The sequence below is a fragment of the Macrobrachium nipponense genome, chromosome 29, assembly GCF_015104395.2.
Source record: "Macrobrachium nipponense isolate FS-2020 chromosome 29, ASM1510439v2, whole genome shotgun sequence".
Lineage (NCBI taxonomy): Eukaryota > Metazoa > Arthropoda > Malacostraca > Decapoda > Palaemonidae > Macrobrachium > Macrobrachium nipponense.
Genome location: NC_061092.1, coordinates 21,314,178 through 21,340,782, shown reverse-complemented (window position 1 = coordinate 21,340,782; position 26,605 = coordinate 21,314,178). Strand labels below are relative to the sequence as shown.

The 26,605-nt window shown below is 35.9% G+C and overlaps 2 protein-coding genes across 4 annotated transcripts in view; one reads left to right on the top strand and one right to left on the bottom strand.

Moving 5' to 3' along the window:
- Positions 1-12,386, bottom strand: part of LOC135206185 (uncharacterized) — a 289,887-nt gene extending 277,501 nt beyond the window's left edge. The window contains exon 1 of the mRNA XM_064237504.1: positions 11,893-12,386. The gene's annotated coding sequence lies outside the window, so the exon portion shown is untranslated. The remainder of the gene's footprint in view (positions 1-11,892) is intronic.
- On the top strand, positions 981-26,605 carry LOC135206184 (equilibrative nucleobase transporter 1-like). Of its 3 annotated transcripts, none has more exons than XM_064237497.1 (11): positions 981-1,131; positions 3,011-3,649; positions 8,832-8,974; positions 9,960-10,006; positions 14,217-14,386; positions 14,960-15,080; positions 15,589-15,738; positions 17,051-17,182; positions 19,486-19,681; positions 24,934-25,045; positions 26,115-26,605. In XM_064237497.1, the coding sequence occupies exons 2-11, from the start codon at positions 3,338-3,340 to the stop codon at positions 26,250-26,252; spliced, it is 1,521 nt and encodes a 506-aa protein (XP_064093567.1). In that variant the 5' UTR covers positions 981-1,131; positions 3,011-3,337; the 3' UTR covers positions 26,253-26,605. The 3 variants fall into 3 exon arrangements, with proteins under 3 accessions (XP_064093567.1, XP_064093569.1, XP_064093568.1); XM_064237499.1 differs by lacking the exon at positions 981-1,131 and adding an exon at positions 1,651-1,726; XM_064237498.1 differs by lacking the exon at positions 981-1,131 and adding an exon at positions 1,659-1,873.

The window sequence follows — 26,605 nt, the reverse complement described above, 5'->3', positions numbered from 1 at the left end:
TGAGACACCTTTATTAGACCTTTCCTACACTAACCCCCTCCCAAAAGAACTAGAACAAGAACAACAAAGTAGTTTGTAGGCTTAAGACCTGTCCACACTAGGAAACATTGTTTGCAAACTTTGTGTTTGCAAATAATGTTTCCTAGTGTGGACAGGCCTTTACTCCTAGAATAAGCGAAAATTCGCAGAAAAAATGCCCAGTAATCTATGGTAGCAATTAAATTAATAACAGTAAATATTCTAGATCTTTCCTAGATAGTGACCCCAACGGTTATCTAGGTCTAATATTTCTTGGGGGTCGTTCATTATCTTTATGATATTTCCAGTCTTTTGTTTTCGTTTTTACAGTCATCCCCAACTGGCTTCTACCAAACACGCCGCATAAGTGGATACATACTATCTAAGAAAGATTAATGTGAATTTTTTTTTCTGTGACTTTTTTCCGTGACGTTTTTACCTGGATCCGGAAACAATGTATATATGGTATACTTTGCGTGGCCTAACTGCCCTCACTCTTCTTTCGCCCATCTTACCTATCAGTTAAAAGAAAAAAAAAAACTAGGCACTGCAACAAAAGTTAATCGTATGGTGACGAGGGAGCTTGAAACTATAAGCGGAACTATCATGGTGTCATGTGATGTCTATCTATACCAACAGTGTGAACATTACGAAGTATATTGAGTACAAGTATAACAGTGATTCCCACAACAATTGCCACAGTAGCTCGGTGTTGCGTACCTGAATATTGCGGCAAGATTGATGCTGTAATTACATAGGAAATTGGTGAATTTAAAATTAAAAATAAATGTAGTGTCAAAAATAACATTTTAGATGTTTACAGATCATTACCGATCACTCTAGCAACATATTCTGCTAGCTGACGCGCAACAGTCATATTTGGCGTTACTCTATTGCACTGAAGAACCAGCTACAGTAACAGTACATCTGCGTATTCGGACGGAGAGAACTAGAATGGCAGGACCTGGGTGAGCGCATGCGCAAAAGGTGTAACCTCTTGGCCCTCGAGGCATCAGCTGAGCCGCAGAGTCTTACAACTTCTTTACAACCCCACGTCCCTAACACTCATCGCCTGCACCTCGTTGAGTTCACAGGCACGCGGCTGCTGCTGTGGTGAGTATCAAGAGAAGAGAACAAGTGCTCGAGAACAGGTTTTACTAATCCCCAGACCACTGTACGAAATTCTCATGTGTACTTTTTAATACGAGGGTTTCAACCCATTTCGTAATCTTTCTTGAGGCTTATGTAAATGTTTAGAGGATTCCTTAGATAATCACTTGAGTAGCTGATAAGGAGAACCGAGTGGAAATTCATTCCCAGGTCCGTTTCCGGTGACCGCCAGGCAGTTGTAATGTTTGCATGATCCCGTTTCGCGATGATGCAAGCGAAGAGAGTGACATTTTCGACCTCAGTCTGCTATTCCTCAAGATATCTTGGTAGTTCATGCGTTTTGTTTAAAAAGAAAAAAAAAAACGACAAGAATGGCTTGCCTCGAGACGTATCTGTATTATGAACCACTAAAAAGGGGACTTGAGCTGTTATCTTACAGCCTGACAGATAAGGAGACAAGATGAGTACCCCGATTTGACTGACGCACTAAAGACTGCAAGTGTTGAGGCAACGATCGAGAGTTCGAGACTGTCAGTCAGTGCCGAACCTGACCTGGTGTTGAGCGGATGTAAAAAGTGTTTGGTTGAGATAGCACTCGGTGACAAACTTCTCTGTTATGATTCATCTCCATTGCAACATAGCAGTGTGTGCTGTAGAATATTATCATTACGAGTCAAGCTGCAACATCATACGAGTCAAGCTGCAACCCTAGTTGGCAATGCAAAATGCTAAAGGAAACTGAAAGGTAAGGAATGGACTAAGAAAGAAAAAAAAACTACGGAAAGAAAATAAGTTAAATAACAAAGTAAAACAATATGAAGGGGCCTTACCTATGAACTATGCGAGACTCGACTAAAAATCATGAACTTCCTTAGGTTCCAGCGATTCAATCTCGGCATCAGGATGATCATTCCACAAATTAGTCGCTGCTGGGATAAAACTTCCACACAACTGACTCTTATTGAATCTCACTGAAGAAAAGGAAAGATTTATAATTCACTGTAAATCCTGCACTGAATGGATGATCAAAATCATATTTCAGATACGAATCGGTAGCTGAAGACAGAACAGAGGAACGCTATTCAGAACATTGAAAAAAAAAAAATTAAAATAGTTCTTCAGGATAAGACTTAAAATATTTCTTCAGGACAGACGGGTACTCGAAAATCTTGCAAGATGTCACCGATGCTGAGTGCCAATGAAGACCAAATAGACCGGATACATTCATAAAAGTGTATTACTAGTCGAGAATTGTGCTTGTATCATTATTATTGGCGTCTTACCGGCGAAAACTAGTGACGAATGACCTTTCTCTCTAAGGCTGTATGATGAAAGTGAAATTTACGGAACTGAGCTTTGTAATAACACGCGATTGCTGTGCAGAATGCGACTTCCGTTTAGCGATCGTCATTCATAAAATATATTTGTTTCACATTACCTATAAAAGTAACATTATATCTCTATCTATCTATCTATCTAACTAACTCCATATATATATTATATATATATAATATATATATATATATATATATATATATATATATAGATATATATATATATATATATATATATATATATATATATATATATAGTATATATGTATATATATATATATATATATATATATATATATATACACATATATATACAGATGCATATATATATATATATATATATAATATATATATATATAATATATGTATGTGTATACACACGTGAGTGTGTAGTTGTGTAGTTATTGTGTTTGTAATCATATTTTTTGCACAATTAAACGAGTTCTGTGATTATCTCGTATTTGGAAATCGGCTGATATCTTTGCATGACTCAGTAAAACGTCTTGATTAAAGTCGTGACTTATTTTGCTTCGTTTTCATTTTTGCAGGTTGAATGCAGCAGAAAGGTGTGACATCTGCAGCAGCGTTTGAAGTACGGGCTAAAATATACTGAGAGCTGGTTGGTTGCTATGCATATTCACTGATTCAAAAACAAGAATCTTGCCCTGTGACTTGAAACTTTTGTCGGAAGATTAGCAAACTATGGTTGCCAGTGAGTGAAAATAACCATTCCTTCGCATCCTGTCGCTCGAGTGACTTGCATTTGTTAGTGTTTTAAAAATCCAGACTCGAACGTTGGGCCACAACATCACCTCTCCAACTGTTCAGTGTCTCGCTTGAATCGACGGAACCCGAGATTCGCAAGAAGATCCAAGATGTGGTGCAACCAGGACCCGAATCTCCAGCTGTCACCCGCGAGAAAGATCGTCATCTTCCTCATAGGGGCGATCGAGTCTATGCTCTTCGGCGGCGCCGTCTTCGGATGGCCGCAGTTAGTGCACGTCCTCAAAGTCGAAGGCATTTACAGTGATCTCTGCGGCGCTCCGACGACGACGGCGACCCCGTCACTCCACCATCAGGAGGAGGGGGTGGACGGAAGTCTCCGCAGTTCGGTCTTAGCGGTACCGCACAATAATTCGAGATGCCACGGCCTCAACCACACTTTCGTCGTATCCAGCAGCCATAAGGTGAGTTATGGGAGAGTTATTTGTTCATTTTATCATCCGGCGAAGAGAGAAATAATTCACTCTGAGATATAAGATCAACATGAAGGTAAACAAACAAAAGAAAGAAATAATCTTAAGCCCGTTGAATTTCATGTTTTGTTTAGACAAATCGAACTGTATTTGTTCGCCTTTCCTCTCTTGCACAATTTGATAGGTCGTTCCTCCGAGCATCATTCTGCGCTGACACAAGGCCCACTTGAATCTAACGACAGACAGAGAACCAACTGTATCTCTGTCCCCTTACCGTCTGTTTTGACGCGTAGAAGTTCGTACTTGCCCAAGGCCAGCTTATTCACATGGGAACGATAATGTTTCCCTAGTACATTGTGATACTTTAACCCCACACATAATACGCTCACTGCATTAAGTACTGAAGGTTACAGGGAACATCCATTAAATTTCCAATTTCTTCATGAGTTACAATTCAGTAGAATCAAATTAATGCACTGCACAGCATCAGAATGTATTATGAAGAGACTGGGAAGTATAAATTCCGAACAAATCCTATTTTTTTATATCACAAACATGTGTTATTCATTTTACTGTTTAAAAAGACACACATTTCACGCCTAACAATACAGCAGTATTAATGATACTGTCAGAACTACGTTTCATCATGGATCTGATCATAACACACAGCAACCCAATAACAAAGAGAGAGAGAGAGAGAGAGAGAGAGAGAGAGAGAGAGAGAGAGACAAATCACTGTCTATGGGGAACTCGTCCTTTTGTTACACTCAGGGATTATATCTTTCCCAACGATATCCAATGTTAGCATTAGCTTCGAAGAAAATTACGAAAATTACATAATGACTTCGATTTTTGAGCTCACTGGGGACTTGAAGAAGGGACATAGTTGTCAGTATCGTCGTGTTTCTGCTTATAATAGGCTTGAGGATGATCGTGGCTGATTTGACAATTTCTCATTTTGATTTCAATGCAATGCTTATTATTTATTAACGAGCACTTGCGCTATTTTTCAAACTATTGAAGAAACGTATTTAACAAATGTAACTTTCAGATCTGGCAATTACATAATATTATTGTACGTGATGCCTTTCATTATGCTGGACTTTTATACGAACTAAACTCGACATCATTCTCTCTCTCGTGTGTGTGTGTGTGTGTGCGTGTGTGCGCGTGTGCGTGTGCGTGTGTGTGTGTGTGTACAGATAAAATTCAGTAAGTTATAAGAATCATACCCCAAAAATATCAGAAGTTAATAGCATTCGTCGCATTCTTCAGTGAGGGTATGATTTTTTTATTTTTTTTTATTTTTAGTAAAATAAACAACTTTTGAACTTTTTTCTAACGTGATACTAAAAATTTGTGAACTTTTTTTAACGCGATACTAAAAACTGTTGAACTTTTTTCTAACGTGATACTAAAAAATGTGAACTTTTTTCTAACGTGATACTAAAAATGTTTGAACTTTTTCCGAACGCGATACTAAAAAGGAACTTGACGTTAGGGAGACCTCGAAACTCTGGCCCAGCAGAACCCCATTGTCTGTATCACAAAAGGAACTCTCCTGCTTTGCGTCCTCGGGCTAAGTCTGAGGAAGGTTCTCAGCATTCCTCGGGTCCTGTGGGACTTTCCTTTCTCTCTCTCTCTCTTCTCTTTCTTCTTCTCCTTCTTCTCTCCTCCTTTCTAATTAAGGCCGCGTTCGGTTTTCCTCTCATTTCTATGAATACAATATTAGGTTCCTGATATTCTATATCTTCCTCACAACTTTTGCTTCATGCATTTGCCTCTCTCTCTCTCTCTTTTCAACACCTCCCGTACTCGAAGTGGCTGGTGTTAATAGCAATAATAAATCTTGGACAAATCCTGTCTCTGTTCATTTTGTCTGGTAAATAACTTTGTGTGGATTTCTCAAACAGCTTTGCTTTTCAGAAAAAATAAAGTAGCTCCATATTTTTGGGTTATTTGGATTAATGTTTATGAAAGTAACTGAAAATTTACCGGAAAATTAGGTGTAGAGCGTTCCGTTGTGAAATGTTTGTCATAGTGCAGCATTACATGCAAAATACTACATACGGCGATAACGGTACTACAGCTAAAACTAGAGACATTCGCAAATAAATTTTGACACATTTATATAATGGAATAAAAAAGATAAAGAATAAATGGAAATTGCTCTCTCTCTCTCTCTCTCTATTTTTGTGCGCGTGTGTGTGTTTGTGTGTGTACTTCAGAGATCTATTCTTCACCATAAATTTTCTTGAGTTAACTGGCACCCTGTGATTAAAAGCCACCCAGAATGTTCGACCAACCCAATCCCCTCTCTCTCTCTCTCTCTCTCTCTCTCTCTCTCTCTCTCTCTCTCTCTCTCTCTCTCTCTCTCCTTGTGGAGCCAGAAGATCCGCGACAAATCGTTCAACATTTCTTGAGGTTCCCGACACCCTGTGATTGCAAGTCTTCCAACATCCTCTCTCTCTCTCTCTCTCTCTCTCTCTCTCTCTCTCTCTCTCTCTCGAAGCAAATGGGTAGACGTGTTATTCTCCTTTATGTAATCAGGTGCCCACGGTTACATCACGACTCCTCTGGGTTGGACTAACAGATACCCAGTTATAAACTGGATTTTAGCATTAGGAATTACCCCTCCCCTCTTTCCACAGGGATCTGTTTCCACGGCAGAAATGCAATAAAAACTAGGGGTATCAAAAATCCTTACAAAAAAATTAGAGGTTTTGAAAACCAACCCTAATTCCCGGTCATCCAATAGCTTACAATTCTAGAACGATAAAGGAGGGAAGAAGTTACAAGTATGATTGCTGTAACCTGGAACACTCAAGCACTGAAGGAATAAAGAAGGTACAGAATGCATTGTGCTGGTCATATTGCAGTGTAATAAATGATTTACAACCAATATGGCAGTATAACCAAAGGCTTAAGCACATTAGCGAGCAGAGGGATTTGCTGTTATATCCCGTTAGTCTTATTATAACCAAGCCCTTTATATTATATATATATATATAATATATATATATAATATATATATATATATATACATATATATATATATGTGTGTGTGTGTGGTGTGTGTGTATGTATGTATGAGTAAAATCTCATATAGATCTTTTTACTGATTTTCCTTACTTTTACTTCCATAATATAAGAGGCGAATCTAAACGGAAATGAGAGAAATAAATTTTTTATATTCGTTTATACTGTATGATCTATTTCAGTTGCACAGAGAAGAATTCATATAAACTTTATTTTGGTGGGAGCTCAAGGGTTCCCCACATCAGTCTTAATAACTCTCTCATGTACGAAAAATATGTCGCTAGTTTCCTTCAGTATAAACTGAGTGATGAATGAATAAATTTATCAACAAAATAAAAGATAGACACCTCAAATTATCGGAGGGATAAATACATAAATGCTCAGTATAGTAACTGATAACAGAAATTCTTTAAAGCGAATTTTACGATTGACAAATACGTAGACCAACATGCAAGCAAGTTAAAGAAGTTCGTGATAAATAAACACAAAAGAAAACTAAGAAAATCATTGGAAACGAAATAAAATTCATGATAACCATCATAATAACTAACACTGAAGAAGACATCGAATATACAAAGACCACGCACTACCCCAACGCAACCATGGTCTCGGACATAGCCACAAAGTGGCACTTGTGTCTTGTATTGTGTTAGATTCTTTGCACTCACGAACTCCTCGGTCATCGCCATGCTCCAGAGCCACTTACTGGCCTCTGTTGTGAATTCGCCTGAAATTTCGGAGAAGAATGATAACTGTTATGCAACGCTCTCCTGGGGGATTACGTGACGCTCTACAAGTAGGAGGGAATTCTTTCGGGTGTCAAAGGTCTTCTACACATCCCGTTGATTTATCTCTCTCTCTCTCTCTCTCTCTCTCTCTCTCTCTCTCTCTTAGATAAATATAATTCTATGAATGTATCAAGTAACAGATAGACATATAAGTATATAAGTGTGTGTGTGTGTGTGTGTGTGTGGTGAGAGATACAAAGTACCACACTCATATGTTTATAAATAGATACATTATTCGAAAAAAAATGATCACTTACTTTGAATAAGAAACGCTATCACACAAGCCTTCCCTTATCAAGACCTCCAGCGCAGCCTGATAAGGTCAACCACCAGAGCATACGATTAAGAAGTAATAAAACTTTACGAACTATTAACTAAGTCTGAGCAAGAAAGGAAAAAACGAAAGAGATAGAATAAAACCAGTCCAGAAACCGGAAACACCCACCATGGGGACGTATGGGGTTACGTTATCTATACGTGTAATGACGATTACAAATTACATAATTGCTATGAAATATTGATTGTAACTGATGCACTGATGTTATTCATTAGTTTTATATATAACTTTTTAATGGGGTTACGTTATCTGTACGTGTAATGACGATTGCGAATTACATAATTGTTAAATGAAACATCGACTGTAACTAATGTACTGATTGTTATTCAATCCATTTATATATACCATTTGCCATTGCTACATAAAAAAAAAAAATTATATTTTTAAAATATCGACCGTAACTGATGTGCTGATACTATTCATTAGTTTTATACCGTGGGCCGTTGCCACATATAAATTTTATATTTTAATCCGTTACACTGACGTTTGCTTCAGTGATGAAAATGTTCTGTCTATAGTAGTACCAATCTGTGGAGAGGGTTTTGTTGGGACGAAAGTCATTTACGTGCGTTGCCGAACTTCCATTCTAAGGAAATTTCTATGGAATATAGGTCGTCGTTATATAACAAAACTGAAGGGAATTACTCTGAGATATTTACTAAACATGGTTTTGATGTATACAGTTGTTAATGATCAATATTTTAAACAGTTTTTCCAATATCATATTTGAGAAACGTGGCATACATTTTGCCACATCTACAATCTCGATTTTCTGGTCAAGTATTTAACTTATCACTTCCTTCCCTCAACCGAACTTTTAGGAAGCAAAGCATCTGAGCCCAATTTAGACTTCCGCTTGGTAACCCAAATAAAATGGAAATAGAAATTTTATTGATGAGAGTCCTGACAACAATGATTACAAATGACAACCGATGATCATTGGGTCTAGCGCGCAATTTTTAACACAAGCATTTATAACGCGCTGAGTTCTGTTTTTCACCTTTTTCAGATCGGGGTGGAAAAGTGCGACCTGCAAGACGAGAGGTTCGCTCTTATCTACACCATAACGATTTCCTGCTACAGCATACCCGGCATACTTATCGGATACCTGCTACACCACGCTGGACTTCGCGTTACTAGGATATCTGGAGGGTGAGTGCGTAAGCAGTTGTGTGATCTTAGACGGGTAAATAATAATAATAATAATAATAATAATAATAATAATAATAATAATAATAATTGGGAAAAACTCTCTATCACGAGAGTATATATATAATGTTCTAAGGGGTCCACATAATAATAATAAAAAAAATTTTAAGAGTTCGTGTACAATTTAAAAACACTTTACAAAGCTTTCGAGCCCTTCTCTGGGTTCATCTTCAGTGGTGGTAATAATAATAATCATCATTATCATCATCATCACGTGAAATGTAAATGGGTGTAATTTAGGTTAGCTATTTGTCAAGAAATGAGATAAAGGCGCAATATATTATTAGACAGATGCAAAGGTAAGTCGATAAACAGCAGTATAAGTTTTCTTGTAGGGGAGAGGTAAACCAGTTGCTTTGGTTAACTTCTGCCGATGAAGTTCGCAAGGGGCTGTCGTTGTCACCGTTTTTCTTTTTTTGTCTCCTAGCAGCATTACATTTCGCTTTTTGTTTACGTAACGCACGTTGTTATTGTGTTACGTAATGTCACGATAAGGATTTATTCACGAAAAAGAACTAAATATGATGCTGTTCTATTGAAAATCTTCATTATTACTGTTGTTTTAATAGACAGTTATTATGCTATTAATATCCAAAATTTCAGCAGCAGACTCCCATTGAACTATGTTCGAGATATAACGAAACAAGGCTATTGTCAGAAATATGTTATAAATTTGTTGACAAGGTCATATCGGTACAAGTATGTGTACGATCGTCACCAATAAGTATATGTGCACCCAGGAATAAACATACAAACTTATATACTCAAATACACAAACACACTACTTAAATATATATCTGCTTTGCAATACACAATAAAGCATTCTTTTTTTCTTCTTCTTTTTTTACCATATTCAATTGATACGCAAACACCCGATTACTCCTTTGTAGAAGCACTCTCCTTGATTGCTTTTTATGTCTGATTTCAGGACTATGCTGGCCATGGGATTTCTTTTCCTGGGAATGGCAACGAAAGGTAAGAATGAAACAAATGCTTTTGTCAATATATAATATATATATATATATAATATATATATATATATATATATATATATATATATATATATATATATATATATATTATACTATTAATGAAATATTACATAAATGCGTGCGTTTTCATACGGGTTTGTACAATATTTCATTGAACTGCTCGAGTAGTCTATAATCTATAATAGTTAGATTGAGAATATTTTCCGTTAGACTAGAAAAAGAGAGTAAGGTTGTAATTGATTTAGTAAATAAAGATTGCGAGGAGGGAAAGTTTAACTGCTTCAGATTTCGCAATAAAAGGGCGTATTACTGATGACTTAATGAGATTCAGTCTCGTGGTAACGGTTTTATGAGATTCTGTCTCGTCGTAATGGTTTGCCTTCGAACAGGGACTGTCCTTCACTTTTTCAAATGAGCTGTTTTTTTCTCTGTAGACATTGTGAGCAGGGCATGTGACATTTCTCACTATACTATATAATTTTCTCTCAGAATTGCGCACTTTCTCTCGTATGGTCCCACTATATAATTCGGTGTTCGTGGGTTGTCCATTGTTGCTCAAAGCTTGTGAGGAAAGACCCTTCCAAGAAGACAACAGTTACAATGCGTCTCTAGACCTTTTTTAAATCGCTCCATAGTTCATTCTTTTCTTTTCTTCAGTGAAATCGTCATATTCTTTTCAGTAATTTAACATCTACATCTGTAGTGCACACGTAACAACTGTCTTGTCTTTTCGGAGAAATTTTTATCTATATTTCTGTCTAAACATTTAGGCAATTTGATGTAGCCAGTGCTTTTGCATTCGTCTTGTTCCGTGATTTACACTTTCCTCTTTTTTCCAGTGTTCTTGATTACTATTATGTGCTCATAAAAAAGAAAAAAAAAACCTATGCAGGAGTATCGCACTCTCCTCTTGTAATTGTTCCTCGTAGACTTCTTCAATAGTCTCGCGCGCAAAGAAACCAGAGCAGGGGTCATCAAAATACAGGTTCCTTAAACTGGTTTGAGTGGTGGTGGGGGGAGGATTCAAAGTGATGACGTCAGTAATGGAAGACTACGTGATCCTATCCACATCGTCTTCTCAACAAGAAAGTAAGTGCAACTGGTAAACACGCAACCGCGACTTGATAAACAGAAAACGGTCGAAAACAATATCTTTTAAATGAATGTCAAGGACAAAAATTATTGGTGGACGGGTACTACACCCAGTGACGTAGTGCTAACGAGGAGACAGGTAGACTTGAGAAAGACTGCAGCCCCCACAGTGTAGTCTTAACAAACGTGAAGAAGGAATTAAACAAATAAATAAATAAATAAAACCCCATAAAGGATTGATTGACGAGTGAAAGTTCGCTTGATGGCTGGGGTGATATGACGCCCGTAATAACAATTTATCCCGAGTCTTTCGTTTGTGAGCATTAAATTTCATGAAGTTTCCAACATTCGATGAAGAATTAATTTATCTTTTAATTCCTCGACTTGTACCATGAAGTTAATGTCACCACTGTGTTAACTAACATCGAAAGCGCAGGTATGTCATGAGTTGTACCACCATGTTACCTTACTGTTTGGGTATATATTGTTACATGAAATTCGATAATCTTCAACCAACACAATTCAAGTAATGATGCGTGTTTAAATTCAGTCTTGAACAAGTAATGAAGGTTACCCCGTACATAATATAAAGTAATTTATCGCTCAGCGTAGCAGAAATTAAATATAATAGCCTCTACGCTGCTGCTATAAAGCCAGTTGAAGATTGTACACACACACACACACACACACACACACACACACACACACACATATATATATATATATATATATATACACACGATGTGTCTGATAAATAACAAGACTGATTAAACTCACCTTTAATGATATGTTACGAATTTAATTCTTGTCCCCTTCAATATACTACTCCCCATTTGCACATTAATACATTGCTGCATTCTCCTTTTCCACTGATCGAAGGCCTGTAGTAATTTCTGTCAGCTGTTTCAACACATCCGCCGTTTTCGTCTTCACGGCATAATCGACCCAAACCTTGTCCCTCTAGACACTGGTTTAACTCTGAATCTTAAATTTACACTTAAACACACGCGCACGAGACAGGGAGACATATAGTCATTCTCATAAGCTGTGCTTCTGTAATTTTACCGCAAGTTCCATACTGCCACTTTGTTCAACTCTTGAACTTTAGCATTTTTTTAGAGCCGCTACAGAAAACGCAACCGAACTGAATGGCGACTCACAATCAACTGAGAACCTCATAGTAGTGTGTTGCTGCTTGTCATGCAGGTTCAGACATGTTCAAAGTTACCACACATCCGGTTATGACCGGTTATGACTGCTCTGTTTACTACTCGTTATTTAATAAACGTATTTCATAGTATATATATATATATATATATCATATATATATATATATATATATATATATATATATATATGAGTGTGTGTGTGTGTGTGAAGATAATAGGCCCATAAAACACTATTCGAACGTTAACGATCGAATAGTGTTTTATGGGCCTTTTTATCTTCATATTATACTGCTGTATTACTGTAAAAGGCATTCATATATATATATATATATATATATATATATATATATATATATATATATATATATGTGTGTGTGTGTGTGTTAATGCGTGCGTGTGAAAGTTCACACTGATTCACGAAAGGCTCCTGTCCCTCAACTTGATTGGTACTCTGTTGGATATTGACATTGTTCATAGGATTTTTGGGCGAAGTAATCATCAGATGCTGAACTGGTGGAGGCAAATGCTTAGTTGGATATATATATATATATATATATATATATATATATATATATATATATGTGTGTGTATATATAAAGGAAATCATTGCATATATATATATATATATATATTATATATATATATATATATATATATATATATATATGTGTGTGTGTGTGCTGTATATATATATAAAGGAAATCATTGCATTGACAAATTGAAAAGGATTTAGTAATCATAACTAAGCAAAGAGGTTTGAGTGATGATTAGAAGATTTGGGGAGGAGTAGTACTAGAGGTTAAATATCAGACGCCACGAGCATTACAGAACTACCTCTTCAAGCAGCCAACTGCTAAATGAGTTAAGTTCGGTATTGAGGTTATAAGTTTTTTTAACCGATTATTTTCAATGTATTCCTAATCACCCTCCAGAAATGGCGGGAAATGGTTGAAATAGCTGCCTGCTCACGGGAGGCCAGTTCTCAGTTTTATTTGAATTCGCTTTTTAATCGATTTCTGAGAGGAAATTGAGAGAAAAGGAGAAGCACAGAGAGAGGATTGGGCTGAGAGAAATATGCAATACCGTAGGGGCAGCGAAGTACGTAGCGTGGCATGAAAAGAAAGAGAGAGAGAGACCAGACTATTGAAAAACATGCAGCGCTGAAAATACGCAACGTTGGCGAAAAGTCTCTTCAGTTTGCAATCGTGTGCATCTTGCTCGTAGTCTTTTGTTCTCTACAATGCTGATTTACATAAAAGCTGTTCCCTTCGTGCTGATTGTTAGCACAGGCTTCTTGATGTCTACTTACATAAATTTCGAAGAGAATCCCACTTTCTCTCCATTTCTCGTCGATGACCATTGTCACGGTGGCGCAAGTTTACAGAAATCAATCACTATCGCTCCGTTTCCGGAAAATATTCATAATTATTATTGTAAAATGAGCCATCTAATTTTAAAACGAGACCTCGTGGCAAGCTATTTATTGTCTTCACATGAGAAGCCATAGCGATAAACACTCTGGTCTATTTATTCTGCTCTTGACACATTTAAAGGCGGTTTTAGTCTTCACGAATCCCGTTATAAGCCCTAGGGCGGGTTTAATATCGTATTTTATTCAGTAACTGGCAACTGCTCGATAGATACATTGTTAGCATGGTCAAAAATTAGTGCTTGTGAGTACTATTTTTAGATCATCTAGGTTCGGTCAAGTAGCAGGATAATTTTGAGAATTATTATTTTTTGATATCTGTGGTTTTTTATTTTGTTTATATTGGATAGAAACAAACTCAGACTGGTGCATTTACTTAAATTGTACGTTAATTTTGCATCTTTTATTTATTTATTTATTTATTTCTTATTTATTGCAATCCTCTTTATTTAAACCTGCTTATCTTTCAAGATCTTTCATTTTAACCATTTTCCCTTTCACAGAACAACCCCACTGGCTGTTCCCAGCCATGATTTTTGTGGCCCTGGGAGGGAACCAAGTGCGCATGAGCGTCATGCAGTTCGGGGACCTGTTCCCAGCTCACCGGGCTACAGCCATCACGATGCTGACGGGGATGTACGCTGCCTCAGCGGCGCTCTTCCTTATCTTTCAGGTCTGTAAAAAAGAAATTCAATAAAATCGGTCAGAATTCTCCGACAGGAAATTGATTTTGCTTTGTGAAATAGCAGGGAACTTACGATAGACAGAAACACATTTTTTTGGGGGGAGGGGGGTAAAGGCAGAATAGATACAGATTGTTGTAATCATGTATGAATACATACATATATACATATACATATTTGTATGTATAATTATACTATATATTAATCTATATATATAATATCTGATAGAGAAGCAGGAGACGAGAAGAGCGACGTGAGAGGACGAGAGAGAGAGAGAGAGAGGCTATGCAGGTATATCACATACAACCATTCAGGAAACCAAGATAACCACATCAGAAGGAAGAACATTTATTAGAGACGTTTCGCACATACAATGTGCATATTCAGTCTTTTGACATAAAAACATATACATATTGACATTAAATAAAAGCCTGATTCTTAATACAACAAGTAAAAATTAAAAATGTACTCGTATATATTAATGTGTGTGTGCACATAAACAAGACGCTAAACAGCCACTGGGTATCTCAAGGTGACCTAATTAACATGATATCTCATTGCAGTACACTGCAACGATGGGCATCGAGCGATCGCTTGTATGTTGGTGCCTAGCAGCTGTGAGTTCCCTGTCCGTCTTCCTGTCGTTCTTAATGCCCGTCCATCACGTACCCAACGATGAACAAAGTAAGTCATGATTTTCAAATTCTCTTTACTGCTCGGCCTTTCGAAATCTGTTGCTTGATCCTGAAGTATTTGTTTTGTGACTTTTACTGACATGGCCGCAGGAGGAGGATGTTCAAATAAGAAAAAGAATGAAACTAGATTTCGTTTTCTCAGAAACTTCAATAATACATCCAATACTGACTTGCTGTCTTTGTTTAACACATATTCGCTCATTTACTGTCAGTCTTCGGAAACTGAATCCTTGCAACAGTTTTCATAGATCTATTTGATTTGTCATAAACGGTTCGAACTCTTCCCAAAGGCAAACTCTGTCACTTTTAATTTAGCGCGTGAAATATAATATCCATATTCAAACGAGGATATTGTGACTTATTGCCTCTGTATACATGTTCGTACGTTAATGAGCACACATTTATTTATAGTAAATAAACTTGCACAAGAACCTGAAACCGAAGCATTGTAAAAGTTCTGAAATGAACAAACATTAAATTTTCTGTTTTTGTTCCAGGTTCTCAACTAACGAAGGAGGCCCCGTCCAAAGAGCTGCCTTTGTCATCGAGCTTGTGGTCCGGATCTTCGATGTTGCACCAGCTGTGGTTCTTCGTCTCGCTCTTTGCAATCAATAATTATCAACAATCTTACAACGTCTGGGTTACTGGTAAGGAAAGGAGGATATGTATTGTTGTTATTATTATTCTTATTATTATTATTATTATTATTATTATTATTATTATTATTATTATTATTATTATGCAGCACTAACGAAGACCATTTACTCATTAAGTTTCCACAGGACAAAATTATTGCTTACAAATAAAAAGAGCAAAACAAAAGGAATACATGCACTAAAATGGCAAGAAATATTATTATTATTATTATTATTATTATTATTATTATTATTATTATTATTATTATTATTATTATTATGTAATCGTTGCGAAAGCCATTTACTCAATAAATAAGTTTCCGTAGGATATAATGCCAATAAATACAAAAAAAATACAAAAGAATAGATATGCCTTAAAAATGCAAAAAAAAAAAAATAGATAAATAAATAAAGAATAAAAAAAGATGGGGGAATAGACGTCTGTGAATAAAATCTTGCATCATTAATTCATGACGCACAGCGAAGATTTTGGACGCCCTCCAAATTGGCTGTCAGTTGCCAGAGCTCAGTCTCCTGTTGCTGTCTGTCGTATTGTTATCAGACATTTCTTTCACATAAAATCAAGCCTTTTTCATTCCTTTTCAGTCCCGGATGCAGCAGAAGGAAAGAGATATGTTTCAAGGTTTACTTTCTAAATCTGTTTATACGTGAAAAATATAATAAAACATACAAATTATTGTGCTACAAATTAGATACTATAAATATAGAAACACACGCACACATTATATATATATATATATATATATATATATATATATATATATATATATATATTATATATTATTATATTATATAGTATATATATATATATATATATATCTATATATCTATATATATATATATTCTATAGATATATATATATATAATATATATATATATATATATATATATATATATATATATATATACACGTGTGTGTGTACTTCTACTGACCTGCTTAAAATCTCATATCTGTTGGAGAAATATGCTCGTTCTGGCAGTTTTTTTTCTTATATTCAAAGAAATACATCTTATTTTAAAGTTCATTTTACAATTAGGGTCATTCCGTGTAACCCGCCGGCTGATAAAAATGCATCTGAAAATACTAGACATCATAAAATTGTTCATCTTAAAAATCTATTCATTATCTGTCTTTTCTATCTTTTATAAATATTATCTGCCTTTTCTATCTCATGTAAGAGTCTGCGTTCTTTTGGCTAAAAGGTAATGGTGAATTTATCACCTTCCCTTGTAACCAATTTCATTTCATCTGTCCCAAACCCGATTTATAATTGTCTCATATACATTTTTTTTTCCTTTACAGCTTCATCCTGCAGCGTGTCGGAGGCTGGTCTCTACGCCATAATTTTCAGTTACAGCAATTTAGTGACAGTGTTCTTCGGTCCAATTGGAGGCGCTTTTACGGATTACATGGTCCGCAGAGCTGGCAGAAGTAGTAAGTGACTTTTAGGTTGCATTTTTTTTACTTTCTGTGAGAAGTGCTTAGGAAGTAAAGGACTTAGCACGTCGATTGAAAGTGAAATCGAGAATCGTCTATTATAGAAAAAAAAATTAAAAAACGTTAATTTACACCCAGATCTATCTGCAAAAAATTCACAAAATTGTAAATGAAATTTACTTAATGTATATATATGTGTGTGTTATATACAGAGAGAGAGAGAGAGAGAGAGAGGAGAGAGAGATAATGTTGCATACAACGGCTGTGTTTATATCCTAGTACACTGACCTAGGTTAGGAAAGATCCTTCGTTGAATTCATCACATTATTTTGCTCCAATGAGTATGCTTCGTGAGCAGAGACCTCGCTTAAGTACGTAACCTATGAATCTTCCCACCACACATGACAAGGCATTTTAGAGCGCTGTGTACAAAGATGACTGTTATAAATAATCTCCTGACATAGAGTGGAAATGAAGGTTCACGAAAGTTCTAATTGTAATATTTTTTACTGTCACTACTATCCAGTTGTGGTTCATGAGACCATAATCGAAAAATTGTTTGTAATCTATGGCTGTTACTTTACTTCACAACTAAGCACATACCACAGTCTAGTACACACATAAATGTCGTCACAATCAGCCAGTGAAGCCAAATAGACTGGCAACAGGCTTCGGTGACCAACAGTCGATGCGATGCTTATTTATATAAAACAATCAAGCAGACTGGCAGCACCAGGCAGACCTACGTGATCTGCTGCATGTTTTGTTTACTTCCTGTCGTCGGAGTTCACACAGGGGAGCAGCTTGAGCCCAAAACCGGAATCAAGAGATCAAGAAAGAAGCATCTACGTCAGGGGGTGAGATGAACTCGACCGTTTGACGTCAGCCGCGGACCCCGGAATCCAAGGTCGACCCTCGGGAATTGCGGCTCCTTCCTTAGCGTTACTTTCTGCAATAGCGAAGGCGTGCAGTGGGTCACGTAGTGCGCTGATTGAAACGAACTTTCTAAGTTGCTCAGATGATTTGTTTTGGGCTAGGAGACGAAACCTCTCTTTCTCTCTCTCTTTCTCTCTCTCTCTCTCTCTCTCTCTCTCTCATAGGTTTGCACTTCGATGCACAGATATAGATAAGGTTTGTGCTTGGCATTGGCGGTTTCGCTTAAAGCACTGTAGATTCACTGGCGTTGCTTAGCACTTGCAATAATTACTATTTATTCTAACCGACAGTCTTAGATCATTTTCGCGCATTGGGCTCATGTAATTTCGATACTGATCTGTTCATTGTCTACCTATCGAAACCTGATTTTGTAATCAGTTAAAGATAAAAGAAAAGCTATGATTTATTTGGCCGTGGAAAATCAACTGTCAAAATTTAGAACACAGAAGAACAAACGATTTCCTTTATTTTTATTATCATTACCAATACTGGCTATCGTTTCCAAAACACAAATATTGACTACTATTTACAAGGCAGCAAAACAGGCTCCATTGACAACAACAGGTGGCTGGTCTTTTTTTTTTTATCCCAGGGCAAAGCAAGTTTGCGTGCCAGGAAATCTTTTTTTTGGTTCACTAGCAGTTGCGTTGGGGCTGGTCAACACGATATTGCCATGCGCTGATCTGAGCCTCATGTCTTGCTTCCTATGAAATTAAATCCAATGCAGATTCATCTGCACGTTCACGTGGCCTTTAACAGAAGGAATTGAATTGCACACAATTATGCACTCACAAGAAAATAAATACCTGATTAAGCGTAAACACGTGAGTGATATATATATATATATATATATATATATATATATATATATATATATATATATATATATATATATATGCTTTTTACATTTAGAAAAAAAGGCAGGCAGGAAAGGTTTTTTTTTTACGTATATATTTGCCGTGTACAGTTTTGTGACTCGTTTGGTATATATATATATATATATAGGATATATATATATATATATATATATATATATATATAATGTGTATGTATTAATATATGAGTGTTTGTGTGGAACACTTCGTGTTCTCTACAAGAATGTGTTTTTGCATTCCGTAAATGAGTATTATTATTGTTATCATTATTATTATTATATGTAAAATAAAAATAAAAAATAACTATACATCACAAAGAAACTGAAAGATTTTGATGAGACGATAGGGGCCGAACTGACGCTGCCAAGAGCCTTAAGTAATGTCTGTCTACACGGTACACTAACAGCACTACCCTCATACGGAGAAACTTTTAAGTTTTCCTTTGAGTTAGTCTTAATTTCATTAAACCTTCTTTTCGTTCCCTTGCAGCAAACAACGAGCTCGACCGCAGGGTGAAGGAAGTCCAGGCGTCCTTCTGTCCCCTCCTAGTGACGTCCATATGCTGTACGATCATGTACTCCTGCCTGCTGTTCTTCCATCCGATTGCGATCTACGTCTCCCTGGCTGCTATGGTCATCGCCAGGCCCTGCGTCTTCGCTGTGTCCACGGCTTACATCAGGATAAGGTAAGGACCCAGCTTCACCATCGCCATCTTGAATTCAAGATGGCGGTGGCTTCACCCGCAAAGCTAGAGGGTTCAGCTGCCGTTTTCGTAGTTCCTTCCTGCTTGGAGAGGGTCCGAAGGGCTTCCAATCATTATATATGTGCTGTAGGGGAATCAGAGACTCGCAGATATGTTTAAGATTTTATGTTGAAGAAATTTGCGTGTTTAAACCTTGATCCGAGGAAAAAGGGGACAATCACCAAAGGAGTACTGAACTGGAAATGGAATATAGATTTTAGGCCAAAGGCCACTCGCTGGGACCTATGATGTCACTCAGCGCTGAAAGGAAAGTGGCAGTAAGAATGTCTGAAAGATTTAACAGGAAGAAAATCCCGCAGATGCACCATGAAACAATTATTAGAGGGAGTAGAAAGTCAGAAAGAAGAAAGAGAGTATAGACGGAGGTACAGGAAAAGGAATGGAAGGGGTTGCAGCTTGAGGGCGAAGGGAGGCTGCAGAGACCTTTAAGAAATGCATACAGTGCAGCCTGTGAGGATCATTGACGGTACTATAGCTTCCTACGGGGCAAAGGTGTATTGCTATATTTACTTGGTTGCAGTGTAACGTGAATCGCCACCTTGTAACCTTTGCTGTGATGACAGCCGTGAGAGGAAATAAAGAATCGTACTAGCTGGCGTCGAATGGAAGTGATGAAAATTCCTAGGCGTGAAAAAAATTTAAAAAATGCAGTGAGGTGTGAGGAGAATGTGACATGAAATTAAAGAGGAAAATTAAATCTTTAGGACATACTGCAATGAGAATGTTCCTAGGAAAGCCCGTATACTAAATGTAGCGCAGATGTCTTATCAGGGGAATGGAGTCTCCTGTGACTTGCGCAACAACCCCACAGATGTTCGTTTAAATCGTTTATATTCATTTAGCTTATTTGGGCAGACATTCTTGTATTATTCTCAGTGTAAATCAACCTAAAAGAAACCTGTTCCCGTTACCTACTTTGTGCCCCCATAGAACCCATTCTATCAAGATAACCAAAATACGTACACAGTTTCTCAAACATTATTAAAGAAAGTTGGTCATTCTATTGTGGAAGGAAATATTGTTGGTTTTCATGCCTTATCTTATTAGAATACGGACAATGTGCTGAACATATCTGAAGAAAAGAGAGATTGTTTTGAATCAACGTAAAGAAAATATATAGTTTCTCAAACATATTAAAGAAAGTTGGTCATACTATTGTGGAAGGACATACTTTTAGTTTTCATGTCTTATTAGAATACGGACAATATGCTGAACGCATGTGAACAAAAGATATTGTTTTGAATCTCATTACTGAAACCACGCCAAATACTCGTGATCGCATCTGACTTTCAGATTACGTAATTATAAGCTGATACTGTATGGTGTCTGGCAGTCACAAACCGGTTTTCCACGTGGTGGTCCAATCTCTAAGTCCTGTTCTCGAGACGAACAATGGAGGGGTTAGTTAATGCTAAGGCCGTTATTCACACCAGCTCACTTTGCTTTGGAATAAATAACAAGGGTCATAGAGCGGAATACTCATCTATTAAAGGACAAAATGAAAGCCATAGCTAAGAAAAGACAGAGTGAATATTATTTACAAATGGAAGGTGTGACACATAGTATATATATATATATAGATATAGTATATATATATAGATATATATATATATATATATAATATATATATATATATAATATATACGTGTGTGTGTGTGTGTGTGGATTATGATAGTATATATTAATATATAATGTGTGTGTGTGTGTGTGTTGTGTGTGTGTGTGTGTGGTGTGTGTGTATTATGATAGTATATATGTGTATATATATCATAGTATATAGTATATATGTTATATATATATATATATATATATATATGTGTGTGTGTGTGTGTGGTGTGTGTGTGTGTTATATATATAATTAGTAAATATATATATATATAATATATATATATATATATATATATATATATATTAGCCCTCTTGACTTTCAGCTGCGCTGGCGGTAGGCAAGGCACGAACCAGACATTATACCATATAGATCAGAGGTCAGTGCTCCACTACAGAGCCACACCAACCTCTCATATTTATACGTGTGTATATATATATATATATATATATATATATAGAGGATGTTATATATATGTGTGTGTGTGTGTGTGTGCGCGTGTGCGCGCATAACAAAGACTGGAGCTGGTGTTTGAACCAAGCACGAGACTACTCGTATTTCATACGACTAGTTACAGAACTAGTTTTAAGAAATAAACCGGTTTATGTTCAAACACTTTCCTTATATCTACCTTTTTCGTCTTCGATTTCAACGGAACTGCTCGCCTATATATATATATATTATATAGATATATATATATATATATATATATATATATATATATATATATATATATATATATATATATATATGACTGGTAAAAATGTTCTGTAACAACAGAATGCCATCTAATAAAAGGAACCCATAAAAACACCAAAATATTGAGAGAAAAGTACTATATTTCAGAGACTGCTGTCTCTCTCTTCAGATAGATGAATGAGAAAAGTTTACAGAAAAGGTGGTATTTATACCAAGAGGTCCATCCACAAACAAGCCAATTTAGGTCACCCCCACTGATAATCTTCCTTTAATCTTCTTGAGTGTTGGTTGAATGAAAACGTTGTCGATCGTATATGAAATCCATGCTCCTTTTGAGATGTTCATTACCTGCCTCTCTTTTATTAAGGCCGATTCATCATTTGACTCTTGTACCGGCAGTTGCTGCTATAAATTACACGTGACAAATTCCAGTTTATTCTATGGTTATGTTCATTTATATGGTTGAAAATAGCCGAGTTCAGTTGTCCATACCTAACTGACCGTTTGTGTTGTATTAATCTCTGGGGAAGTGATTTACCTGTAAATCCGATGTAAGATTGGTCACAGTCCTGGCATGGGATTTCGTATGCCCCAGAGTCCTTGGGAGATGTCTTTTGTTGGACGTTAATCAGGGATTTGGCTAAGGTGTTTGGGTAAGTAAATACAAAAGGGTTCGATTTTCCGAGGGGGTGGGTTATTCTCTTAATCGTGTCCAGGTGGGGAATTATTATTTTATTGTTGGGTGTGTCTCTGGTCTTGTCTTTAGGGGGTCGGTAGAAAATTACGTTTGCTTTGTGAATTGCTTTCTCAATTATATGTTCAGGATACTTTAAAGACGAAAGTTGCTTGCGAATTAGTTCAAATTATTTTTCCAGGAATTCTGGGGGAACAAATTCGCAAGGCTCTTAAGAACAGGTTGCTAGCTACACCTATCTTGATAGTAATGTTGTGATAGCTAAAGTAGTGAATGTATGAAAGTGAGAACGTTGGTTTTCTGTATATGGTAAATTTGTATTCTGTCGTGTCTCTGATTATTAAAACATCAAGAAAAGGAATTTTGTTGTCTGTTTCCCATTCAACTTTAAATTTGATGCTGGGCACTAATGCGTTTAATTTTGAGAGGAATTCATTAAAATTGCCCCAACTATTATCCCAAAATGTTAGGATATCATCCACGTATCTCATCCACAGCATGTTTTTGGGTTTTATTGCATTTATTACTGTAGTTTCAAAGTATTCCATGTACAGATTGGCTAAAACAGGACTTAAAGGACTACCCATACTACACCCGAATTTTTGCTTGTAGAATGATTCCCCGAATGAAAATACGTTATTAGATGCACATAATTCAACTAACTTTATTATTTTGTCAAGCGCCAATGGGAAATGATCTGAATAGGGGGATAATTTTTCCCTTAAAAACTGAAGAACGTCCTGTACTGGTACTTTTGTGAATAGGGAGTCTACGTCAAGGCTTAAAAGTTTTATGTTGTGAAGTGGTATATGTGCTTCTCTGAATTTGTGACAAAAATCTTCCGAATGTTTAATGTGACTGGGAGAAAAAGTGCCTAAAAAAGGGGAAAGGAGGCCAGCTAACCATTTAGAAATTTTGTAATTGAAAGCTCCGGCGCATGAAACGATGGGCCTGAATGGAAGATTGTCTTTGTGAGTTTTGGGAAGGCCATAAAAGTAGGGTAATTTAGGATTAATTACTTTAAATTTCTCTAATAGTTCAATACTCTTTTTGTCTTGGCCAATTAATCTTACTTTCCGAAAAAATTCTGTGGGAACGTTTTGGAGGGGATTTTACGTCAGTTTTTTGTAAACGACACAAACACTTACGAAAAACTGACGAAAAATCGAACCCTTTTGTATTTACTTACCCAAACACCTTAGCCAAATCCCTGATTAACGTCCAACAAAAGACATCTCCCAAGGACTCTGGGGTATACGAAATCCCATGCCAGGATTGTGACCAATCTTACATCGGATTTACAGGTAAATCACTTCCCCAGAGATTAATACAACACAAACGGTCAGTTAGGTATGGACAACAGAACTCGGCTATTTTCAACCATATAAATGAACATAACCATAGAATAAACTGGAATTTGTCACGTGTAATTTATAGCAGCAACTGCCGGTACAAGAGTCAAATGATGGAATCGGCCTTAATAAAAGAGAGGCAGGTAATGAACATCTCAAAAGGAGCATGGATTTCAGATACGATCGACAACGTTTTCATTCAACCAACACTTAAGAAGATTAAAGGAAGATTATCAGCGGGGGTGACCTAAATTGGCTTGTTTGTGGATGGACCTCTTGGTATAAATACCACCTTTTCTGTAAACTTTTCTCATTCATCTACCTGAAGAGAGAGACAGCAGTCTCTGAAATATAGTACTTTTCTCTCTATATTTTGGTGTTTTTATGGGCTCCTTTTATTAGATATATATATATATATATATAATATATATATATATATATATATATATATATATATATATATGTGTGTGTGTGTGTGTGTGTGTGTGTGTGTGTGTGTGTGTGTGTGTGTGTTTGAGAGATTTGATATTGCATTATCGAATAATGATGCAAAAAATTGTCAGTTATTATTCGGCATTGAATTTTCCTTGACGTCACTAATCACTGACAGAAGATTTAACATTCGCACTCAAATTCGAAATCAATAAACTGCCCTCAATTGACTTACATAATTATCATGTATGATTGTTAGCATTTCCTGTGAAAGTAATGACCATATATTGAGATATATTATTTCTCTCTCTCTTCTCTCTCTCTCTCTCTCTCTCTCTCTCTCTCTCTCTCTCTCTCACTTTTGCCTAATGATTGTGTTGCTTATTCTCAGGTTCCCAGCAGACCACTTCAACAGACTTTTGGGAATCTACGGCACTGTCACATCGGCGCTTCTATTCTTGCAATACCCTCACTTCAAATGGGCACAGCATATGTACTATGCTGTAAGTATCTCCGTCCTGAAGGATATTATGCATTAATGTACATAAGGAAGCGACAAAGTTAAAACTTATTTGTTTATAGGGGCTATGATCGCAAGTGGAATAAGATTGAATAAATTTTTGGTTTCCAATCTAGTTTTACAGGCGAATAACAGACCCTCGAATGTGTGTGTGTGAGAGTTTGTATATATATATATATATATATATATATATTATATATATATATAGATATATAGATATAGATAAGTATATATATATATATATATATATATATATATATTCTACAAACTCACACACACATAATTATGTATCATAATATGTATATATATATATATATATATATAGTATATATATATATATATATATATAGTATATAAGCGAAGATACCACGGGAAATGATAGTCAGGAATCCAAGCGCTTTCGTCTTTATTCAGACATCGTCAAGGAGCTACTCATTAGCTCCTTGACGATGTCTGAATAAAGACGAAAGCGCTTGGATTCCTGACTATCATTTCCCGTGGTATTCGCTTATTTATGAAGTCACGTGCATCTACTGTGATTTTTTAATACATATATATATATATATATATATATATATATATATATATATATATATATATATATATATATATATATATATATTATATATATATATATAGACTTTTCTCATATGCCATCCAACTTTCCATTTCAGGCCCTTTTTTTAATAGGGCTTTCATCACCTGTGAAATAAGATTGAATAAATTCTGATATCCCATGTAGCTTTACATACAAACAACAGACGCTCGTGTATATATATATATCTATATATATATATATATATATATATATATATATATTATATATATAATCTATATATTATATATATAGATAATAGTATATCTATATATATATATATATAAATAATATATAATATATATAATATTATAATTATTGTATATATATATATATATATATATATATATATATATATCTATATATATATATAGATATATATATATATTAGACTTTTCTCTAATCGCACAGGATTTTCCATTTATACGAATTAATGCCATCCAATTTTCCGTTTCAGGCCCACGCACTCATAATAGCCATCTTGATGTTCACTTATCTGAATCCCATTCACCTGCTCTTCAAGCCCCTCCTGAGGAAAGCCGTGGCGAAGAGGGACCAGATTAGTGAAAATGACCTCAGGTCACTCACTGTGTAGGAAGGGAAATATAATATATAGTCCTTCTGTCTGGAAATTCGTCGAACAAATTCTCCTGTTACTTAGAACCGCCATCTAAGCTTTATCTGATTATATTGGTGATAATGAAGGAGCTGTTGCCTTTTGAATCTGATCACTATTGATAATGACAACCCGAGATTTCGTGGCGACAAGACGTCGCCTAAATGAATAATTTTAGGTGAACTGCTGTGTGTATGTGTACAGTTGGTTGATTGCCAGTGATGGCAAAAATCTATCTTATTAAGAATTAAATGAGGTTGTTTTCCAGTGTAGAACGTTTCAGTTAAGACTACAAAGCTGATTTGGTCTTTTGTTATATACATATATATATG